The sequence below is a fragment of the Apaloderma vittatum genome, unplaced genomic scaffold (assembly GCF_000703405.1).
Source record: "Apaloderma vittatum isolate BGI_N311 unplaced genomic scaffold, ASM70340v1 scaffold5822, whole genome shotgun sequence".
Taxonomy (NCBI): Eukaryota; Metazoa; Chordata; class Aves; order Trogoniformes; family Trogonidae; genus Apaloderma; species Apaloderma vittatum.
The window spans coordinates 1-10,201 of record NW_009705142.1 but is presented as its reverse complement, the minus strand read 5'-3'; the positions used below and the strand labels follow the sequence as shown (position 1 = coordinate 10,201).

General features: G+C 41.8%; 1 protein-coding gene across 1 annotated transcript; it reads right to left on the bottom strand.

Moving 5' to 3' along the window:
* Nucleotides 1-252: 252 nt before the first annotated feature.
* On the bottom strand, nucleotides 253-1,194 carry RAB39A (RAB39A, member RAS oncogene family; the record flags this gene model as incomplete). Its single annotated transcript, XM_009865271.1, has 1 exon — nucleotides 253-1,194. A coding segment is annotated over one exon (427 nt), but the record flags the coding sequence as incomplete, so codon positions are not given.
* Nucleotides 1,195-10,201: the final 9,007 nt, after the last annotated feature.

Here is a 10,201-nt window from a genome sequence, read left to right as displayed (position 1 = left end):
GAGGATCCAGCCACCGAAATGTAACTCCAGTGGTTGGGAAATCTGTTTTGTATACAAGTCAAGTAACAGCTGGATAACATGTGATGTTACATTTATTTTTACTGGCAATTCAGAAAATATTTAATAATAAATGTCATTGCTTCTGTTCTTCATTTTCATACACAAATAAATCATCTTTTCTAAAACATTCTTTAGTAAGGCTTGTGTTCATAGTCATATCAAAAGTGTTTGCTATTGGAGCAATCTTTCAGCTTGCTTTCTTTAATCTTTATTATTAAATTCTACAGCATTCTAAACTTTAATGGTCATTAGCAACCCTGCACTTGAGTAAAGAATCACATTAAAAAGTGTAAGGTATAATATTTTCTTTTCCACAACTAAGGCAAGATGAACAAAAGTAATGAGCTTATTCGATCCTCACCTAGCAAGCCTTGATTTTAAACAGTATTCAAAATATAAAGCTCAAGAGAGGATGTTGTCATGATGATTATTGCCCTTTCTCAGTGTCTTGCTATAGGATTAGTTTTTCCGTTAGCAATATATAATTTCTTTGCCTGAAGACCACACAAATTTATCATACTCTGAGAAAAAAAAAAAAGCACTTAAAGTTTTATGAAGTTATGACCTAGACAGAAGGATACAAAACCAAATTACTGTTCTATGATTCAGCTATGTCATGATCTAATATTGTTTCAAAATTATTATTCTGTTATTTAGGTTGGCATCATCCTCTGAACACCCAACGTGCTCTCTGGCATGCTACAAATTCAGCAGATACACTGTCTTCTGGGCTTTACAGCCTCTTCTGACGAATGTACAACATTTGGAACAAAGCCACTCTTGACGCCTTCCCATCCATCTTGAATTGAGATTTCTCCTTTTTTAACAAGTTCATAGATGTCTCGTGTAAGAATTGTAAAGGACTCCTCAACATTCGTGGCATCTTTTGCTGAAGTTTCTATATATTTCATACCGCAGTCAGATGACAGTTTTTCAGCTTCTTCTCTTGTAACCTCGCGCTGTGACACTAAGTCACATTTATGTCCTACTAACAGGAACACAATCTGAAAGGGCTGCACATGCATTTTTGCTTCTTCCAGCCAGTCTTTCACATGTTCAAAGGATCGTCGATTTGTGAGGTCAAACACTAGTAAGCCACCCACAGAATTGCGATAATATGAGCGTGTTATTGATCTGTGAGGGAAAAACAAAAGAAAAACTAAAATACAGTTTTACTTATTGTAAATAGATTACTTTTCCATGTGGCAATGTGTTTTTATCTACTGCAAGTTTTATGAAATATCTTTGCTTTTTTAAAACTAAGTGGAATTTATTAATTTACCTTCTACACACAAAAATATTCCTTTTTCATTTTTTCTTGCATTCAAAAGTCACTTTCTAAACATTCTTGAAGCCAACATCTCTAGTGCAAATTTTGAATGACTTTTCCTGTAAAGTGTTCTTCATTAGAAATAAAATATATATATTTGTCAAATACTTCTTGGTGTTAAAGTCTGGCTCCTTCAGTTTTATACATACATGCACTTTGCTTTGTTCTAATCAATTATTTCAAACTGAAATAGGTAGGCAGATGTCTAGAAACCTGGAGCCTAAACTCGCCAGTGTACAAGCATATCCTTTTGTATTCCTTGCAGAAAAATTCTGATAGAAAGTCTGTACAGATAGCCATAATTCTTGGTGCTTGTGGAAGCCAACAGGTAACAGACTAAGAGAGGAAACCTCCTAAACAGAACTGTCCAAAAGCAACTGAGCTGGGCAAACACACACTTGTTAAGAGCATTAGCAATGAATGCTTCTACCTCCACCATCTCTCACTCACAGAGGTTCAAAAGCTTTTTAAAATTGCATTTACTCCTTTTTGGCATGAGACTTCCAGGACTGGCAATAGCTATTTTCTACTTTTGAGCCCTCTATGTTCCAGAGCATTCACTGGAAGGAATTTTGGAAGAAGAAAACTCTTTCTCTGGTTGAAAAGATTTTTAATGTGCTCTAGAAAAAGGAAAAAAAGAGAGAGAGAAAGATACAGGGACAAAGAAATGATAGTCTCTAATCATGAGCAATTGGTGAGGATGGAGAAGCTGAGAAGAGACATTTTAGAGGCAGTGACAGTCTACTGAGGAGCAGACGCAAGCACTTGTTACTAGCATAAATATACAGCAGTGTATATATAAGTATTGTCCAACTGAAACAAGATGCATAACAGTAGCTCCCTCTGATTCTCATTTAACTGCATTTCTTGTAGTGTTTTATAAGAATTTGAACATAGATGTATAATTAGCAGCAGCAGTCATATTACACACAGGTAAGTGCATAGCTAGATAAGCCTTGGGTTTCTTGGAATATCTAAATTCATTTATCCACAGGAAACAGCTCTTGAAATGGTTTTACCTAGATAACAGAGAGACCTTGTTTGTCCTAATTTTTGGAACCATCTTTTCTATGTTCCCAGCAATAGAGTCCATGGAGTGTCTCTCTAAGCACTTTGAATGTGAAGACAACAACATCTTACGCTCAGATTAATTCAGATAACATGGACATGAAAACTGGCACATGATTTTGCAACATTAAGACCATAAATTAGTGGTGTCACATTTTGCGGAGTATTAAATAAAGGTACCATGAAGACCCATTTTGGGTTTTCTTAAGCATTTTTTTTTGCTGCAAAGCAGTTGCAAACACAAAGGAGTGCATTAAAATAATTCAAGTGGTTCTAGAAAGAGCAGAAGCGGATGACAAAAATGGGGTTCGATTTGGAGGAGTGGAAGCTAATACAACCTATTTTAATTAAAAAACCAACAACTTGGAAACAGTTATCCCAAAGAAATGCATCAGTGGGGGAAAAAGGTAGGTTAGTATTGAAATGCACTGCATCATTTACCCAGCACTTCCATCTAGAGTGATGTTACACCATGGATCTGTGTACTGGAGTACTGGAAATCTGCCCTCTGTGTGCTCCTGGGTGCTTATACAGCGGTCAGGACCCTCATCTGTTTTAACTCACTTCTGCAGAGATATGCAAATTTACACTAGCTGATGATCTAAGCCATTATATTTAATTGTGTTGCCTGTAACGAAGACGATCAAAAAGCATTTGTAACAAAAACTGGATGAATACATGGGAGAGGCAGCAGTTGTTTTTCCTATATTGTTCGGTATGTATTATTTGAAGTTACTTTTCTCATTATTAAAAAAATGTTGATATAGTAGAAAGGCTTTAGGAAACAGTAACAAAAGAAAAAAGTAACACAAAAAGTTTTAAAGATTCTTCGATACATATATCATGTTACGTGATTGTCTAACATCTAAGAAAAGGGTGATTTTTGTTAAAATATAGTCTACAAATATTTGTATAGTTTTATTATTAAGGTGAGTTATTATTTGCAGTTCTATTTTAAAAGAAAGTATTCCTGGCAAAAATATGGCAACATTTTGAAGTAGAAACCTTAGGCCATCAACTGGGAAAAATGTCTGAATGTGGTAGGTTGTTCGCAGTATCTGAACATTTTACGGATGCAAAATATTTGACATAAATACAACAGTCAGAGTAGATAAAGTATTATAATTTTAGTAGACAGCTTAGTCTTATTTGGCAAATGAACTGTGTGAAGCTGCTGCGCTTCTGCTCACTTATGCCTTGTATCACACCTAGAAAGAATTAAAGCCTGGCCTGGTAGGTCTCTCCGCTTTTGTTTTGTTTTGGTTTTTTTTCTCTATAAAAATAAGTACAAGGGCAATTTTTAGTTCATTAATATTATTGGTAAAGATTACAGAACTTTTAAATGCCTTTAACAAGCCTTGGGAAAAAAACCCAAGCATCTAAAGTTGTCCTCCGCTCAGCTGCGTATCTAACCGTGGTGCCTGAACAAGTTCCCCAGTGACATGAGCGCTCTGCCTTGGTGCAGGCTGTGAGCCACTCGCTCGCTCGGCAGGGACAGCCCTGCTCGCCTGCTTAGCTCAGATCCGAGCAGAAAACAAACCGCTGCTACAGGCAGGGTTCTGCCTGGGAGGATTTCCCAAGGATTTGGGGATGTTGACAGATGAGAAACTCAACATGAGCCGGCAGTGCGCTCATGCAGCCCAGAAGGCCAACCGAGTCCTGAGATGTATCAAGAGAAGCGTGGTCAGCAGATCAAGAGAGGTGATTCTCCCCCTTTACTCTGCTCTTGTGAGACCCCACCTCGAATACTGTGTCCAGTTCTGGTGCCCCCACCATAAGAGGGACGTGGATCTGTTGGAGCGTGTTCAGAGGAGGCCACAAGGATGATCCAGGGGCTGGAGCACCTCTGCTGTGAGGACAGGCTGCGGGAGCTGGGATTGTTCAGTCTTGCAAAGAGAAGACTTCAGAGGGACCTAATAGCTGCCTTCCAATACCTGAAGGGAACCTACAGGAAGGCTGGGGAAGGACTTTTTACAAGAGTGTCCACTGACAGGACAAGGGGAAATGGGTTTAAGTTGAAGGAGAGTAGATTTAAATTAGATCTTAAGAAGAAATTCTTCAGTATGAGGATGGCAAGACTTTGGAATAAATTGCCCAGAGATGTTGTGGCTGCCCCCTCCCTGGAGGTGTTCAAGGCCAAGTTGGACGGAGCCTTGAGTAGCCTGATCTAGTTGAGAGGCGTCCCTGCCCATGACAGGGAGGTTGGACTAGACGATCTCTAAGGTCCCTTCCAGCCTAGGCCATTCTGTGATTCTGTGAAAGCCTTAAATTAGGGAAAGGGTGGGATTAGGGTAAAAAAGTAATGGCCAAAGAGCAGCCTTTGTTCTAAAATTGGGGAGACAGCACTGAAGCATGCCATCTCCTTCCAGGAACCTGTTGAGAGAAGGTGCTGTTGGAAGTGGGAAGCAGAGCTTTGTTCAGATTTAGAAGCTGGCAAACTTGCCAAGACTTTGAACAAAAGTGGAATGAACTCTTAAATCCATCCCTGCATCTCTCTGCCTGAAACACTTTTTTTTCTTCTACTCCTTTGTGCCCAGTACTTCCCTGTTGTCTCCTCTCTCAGCTTCTGTTTCACGGAAGAGTCTGAAGCCTTCTCTGAGTGACAGCTCATCGAAGTACCCAAACCAGTGTGTCTGCCTGGGCCTTCATTCCAGGTGCAAGCTGGTGTTTCAAGCCGGTGTTTCAGGGTGGAGTTTGCCCGTTTCCCATGGCTACACTTAATGAAAGGAAACAGCTCTCCTACAATTGAGGCGACTGTAACCCCTCAGTGACCGGGTGAGTAGGTAGCAGTGCAGCTCCTCTTCTTTCAGGCTCTTCAGCCTGTCACTTCAGCATCGATGATGGGTGTGCTACAGCCTCCAGTCCCTCCACCCTAGACGTGTGAACTGTTACAGCATCTTGGCCTAAGTAACAAAAACTGACTTAAGCATTATTGAAAAGGTAATTCTTATTTTCTCCCCCACTCCATGTAAATAAATAGAGATTACAAAGCTCCTTATCTATGCTGATGTTAAATATGGGCTGTCCCAGCATCCTCAAGACTATCCTAAGTTTTTATTTTCAGCAAGAATACTGGTATGAATAATATTTTTGCTCATTTCATACAATGCTTGCCATTTGTAACAAATAGGTAAATACAGATAAAGAGTTGGAGAAAATCAGTTTTAGCCTATTAGAATATGTTAAAAAGGTAAGACTGCACTAGATATTAAAAAGGAATCATGCTATAAAGTTCCTCCAGATGGTTCTGTGTTGGAAATTGCTGGAGGTGAGACCGCTCCTCAAAAAGTTGTAGGTTGTGATGTACAATAATGATGTATTAGAATGTTTTTCCAAAGGATAACTTCGAAGTCTTTACTTTTAACCGGGAATATTTGTTAAATGCAGATCCTAAATTCTTTTGTAAATTAAGACTTCCCACGCAGTGTAGGTGGTGGTTCTGCTAATTAATTCTGCCTAAACTACTATTATGGAACAGGAAAATGCTGTCTAGAACAGAATTCATTCTCTTAGCTTAATCTAAATATTAAGTTCAAGATGTAAGACCCTAATTAATGTTCTTAAGAAGAGCCTTGGTAAGATGATGGCCACTGAACAATTGTTTCTGAAAATGAATGAGAAGATGTATTAATCACATCACACTATGGCTTTAGGGTGACTTTAAATCAGTCACAGTGTTTCTTTCTCATTATGATCTTACTGATCTTTACCAGATAAACGAAACTTGCATTAAAAGCTTTATCTAATATTGAAGACTTATTTTTATACTATGACTAAAGACTACATTGTAATGGTATTAATTTTGAAAATACTTAATGCTTACTCAGAAAGAAGAATAAGGACAGTGTTTTATTTTCAAGCCAAGTGTTAGAAGCAGAATGTATCTAATATCATAGTCTACCAAAAAGTGGGTTAATATAACTGAGGCATCCCCACAATATTTTGCCCCTGCATTCTTGAAATGAACTCTCAGTCTGTACTGGGTTTGCCTGGCGAGATTTCAGTGGCAGGGGGGACAGTAGGGGTGGCTTCTCCAAGAAGCTGCTAGAAGTTTCCCCTAAGTCTGACAGAGCCAATGCCAGCTGGCTCCAAAGAGGGACCCGTCGCTGGCCAAGGCTGAGCCTATCAGTAATTACAGGATAGGAACGCCTCTGTGAAAACATATTTAAGAAACGTGGAAAAAAGAACTGCGCCACACAGCAACTGGCAGAGAGACAGAGGAGTGAGAATATGTGGAGACACCAAGGTCAGTGAAGAAGGGAGGGGAAGGATGTGCTCCAGGTGCCAGAGCAGAGAGTCCCCTGGGGTCATAGTGAAGACCATGGTGAGGCAGGCTGTCCCCCTGCAGCCCATGGGTGTAACGGGGTGTAGATGTCCACCTGCAGCCCGTGGAGGACTCCACACCAGAGCAGGTGGATCCCTGAAGGGAGCTGTGACACTGTGGCAGGTTGCTGCCAGAGCCTGTAGCCCATGGAGAGAGAGAAGCCCACACTGGAGCAGGTTGGTTGGTGGGACTTTTGTGGGGGACTCGTGCTGCAGCAGTTTCCCCCTAAAGGACTGCACCCCATGGAGAGACTCATGTTGGGACAGAACTGTCTCATGTTGGAGAAAGTGTGTGAAGATTGTCTCCCATGAGAGGGACCCCCCAATGGCCCAGGGGAAGAGTGAGGAGTCCTCCCCTGGAGAAAGAAGCAGTGAGAAATGTCAGATGAACCGACCGCAGCCCCCATTCCCTGTCCCCCTGTGCTGCTCGGGGGCAGGAAGTGGATAAATTGCGATTGATTTTAAACCTGGGAAGAACAGAGGGGTGGGGTGAAGGTGTTATTTTTTTTAAGATCTGTTTTTATTTCTCATGACTCTTCTCTGATTTGTTCTTTAATAAATTTAACTAATTTCCCCCAAATGGAGCTGTTTTGCCCAGGATGATAGATATGAGTGATTTCCCTGTCCTTATCTCAAACTATGGGCCCTTCATTATATTTTCTCCCTGTCTAGCAGAGAAGGTGATAGAGCAGCTGTGGGGGCACCAGGCCGCCAGCCAGGGTCAAACCACTACACAGTAGCACTTTACAGCCTTGGAAGTTTTGTGATTTAAATATATTGTTGGATTTAATTATACAGGAAAATTACACAAACAAACAAGCAAAAAAATCACAGCAAAGCAGACGAAGTGAAACGCAGCCAAAGCAGCAGATTGCTCTAAATGACAACTAGTCTCTAGAAAGAAAGAAACCGAGGCTCTACCCCTCGGTTACCTTGGTTTGCATTACTGACCCACGTCTATGCTCAGCATACCTGTAGGTTCTTTTCTAGTAAGATGTTAAAGTTATTATGTTGGTCTCCACATGACACCTAGCATAATGAGAAATTCTGATTAAACATGCCTTACTGATGTCAAAGTAAATATAGTCAGTAACTGCCCTGTCTGAGCTCAAAATCAGTAAACTGCCCAGCACCAGGGTTTGTGGCTTGCTCCCCCTTCTTGTGGAAGTGGGGAAAATTACTACATTTGAGAAGTAACACAAACAGTGCATGTTAAAGATTATTTCTAAGACCACACATGAAATCCAGTTCAAATACAGCAGCATCAATGAACTAGACACGTATTTTTCCAAAACAATTTCTCCAAGAAAATATGAACTCTCTTTCAAGAGAATATGACGGTTGCTGCATCGCACCTTACTTTTCCCCTGGGAATATCCTTAATGCCTGGGAACAAAAGAAAGGGGTTATTATGCAGTCAGTAGTTTGCCCTGCATGCAGGGAACTCCCCAGGGAGCTTTAAAGCTGGGTTTTACCTCCTCTAAAGTGCCGATGCAAGCGAACCAGAGCAGAATTGGGAATCAGCTCTGCAAACTGCTTGGTGTTCCGCAAAACTAGATTACTTCTTGGAATAATTAGTTCTTCCCTAAGATCATCTTTCCTTGTGATTTGTAGTCTTCTCCATTAGTAGAGAACAGAATGTGCAAGTTTTTAACTTGTGATGTATAACTTAGTAAAATATTTATAATTTACTGGAGCCAGTGCAAAAGGGACTATACAATAAACACTATGGTATTTGGTACATCAATTCATAAGCAACTGTTAGCAGAAAAACAAACACAAATGTTTAAAACTAATTCCTTCAGTTTGTATCTTCTGGGTATTACTAAAAACAATGATAAATGACAGATATAAACCAATGGCAAATTTAAAAGCAACTGACTGCATGACTCATCAATGCACATCCCCAGGGATTGCTATAATTTGATTTTAAATGTATGCAAAACTCTCTGCATTTGCATTCCTTTCAGTCAAGTGCCTTGTCATTGGCCATCCCGACTCTTTGTCAGCAAATTCAAAATAAAGAGATTATACATTCTTAGGCACTTGTTTGCAAATATTTTAGGTTCTTTGCAGGAAAGCACAAGGAGGGCCAAAAAGGCTAATAGCTTGCTGTTATCACTGTTAATTTCTTTGCTAACCCTTCAGAGGCCTGCCTGCAAAAATACATCTAAGGTTGTGACTCATGCAAGCCCAGGAAAGTTTTTGTTGTTTCACTGTAATGCTTGTTACTGAAAAAAAAAAAAGGGGGTAGTGTCCCCTGGTAAGACAGTGAAATCCCACCTCTTGAGCTGAATGCCAGAATCTGCACAACTGTTGAAGCGGAAGAGAACACAAAAGAATCGATTTCAACCAGTGAAGAGACCCATTTCAATGTTTCTGCTCGCATCCCAGTAACAAGTGTCAGGTACCACGTAGATGGGCTACACATTAGCCCCCACTCAAGTCCACAGCTACTGAACCCCAAGTCCCAACTAAAACCCATATACAACTTGCCTGAAGGGGCAAGCTCCACAGATACAAGAGAGCCACAAGAGTGAGTGACAGCACAAGCTTCTATGTTGGGGAATGACTGTGACTCTTTTGGGACAGGAAAAGAGGGTAGTTTTGCTACCTGTTTGTTACAGAGAGAAGGGAGAGGATTTAACACCCAGTGCAGTGTTTGAGCTACTTCAGCTACACTATAAATGACAGAGTTATTACGGAAGGCTCCTGGCAACCACCAATACAGGGCAGGTGCAGAAGGCAGATAAAACACTAATATTAGGGGCTGTAGCCGGATTCCTGGTGGCTTCCATGCTGCCAAGGCTGCACTGGTGCTTGCAGTGCTGCTCTGCTGGAAGGAGGAAGAGCAGGCAGGTGGCCTGGTCTCTCCAGATTGCATGGGAGGGAGAGTCATGGCAGAGGGAAACACTGCAGGGGCGGATGAGTTTGGAGGTGATGACAAAGTAAGAAATACAGAGTGAAGCAGGGGCCTCCTGCTGCAAAGAAGGAAAACTGACCCTAGGTCCAGGACTTCAGGGCAAAGATGGGAGAGGGAAGGAGAAACAGGACAAGGCCACTTGTTACCCCCTAGCACGAGCTGGGAGAGGAAGGGCAGATGTTCCCTGGTGGGTGTGAAGGGAGAGGGTGGGGAAGGAGGAGGCTCCTGGGGGGAAGTGGTGGGCAATGGGGCAAGAGGAACGGTGGGCCACGGGGCTGGGGCGCACCTGCAGGGAATGGGGTGGTGAGGCTGGATGCTGATGGGGTGGAGGTCTGTTTGGGGCACAGCAAGCCAGGTGGGTGCAGGGAGATGTGCGAGGGGCAAGGCAAAGTCCTCGGGGCTGGAGACGTGCCGAACAATGCCGGTACAGTGCCGAGGGGCCGGTGCTGCGGAGCAGGGTGTGCCCAGGGGCCGGCAGGTTTGGGAGCGAGTATGAG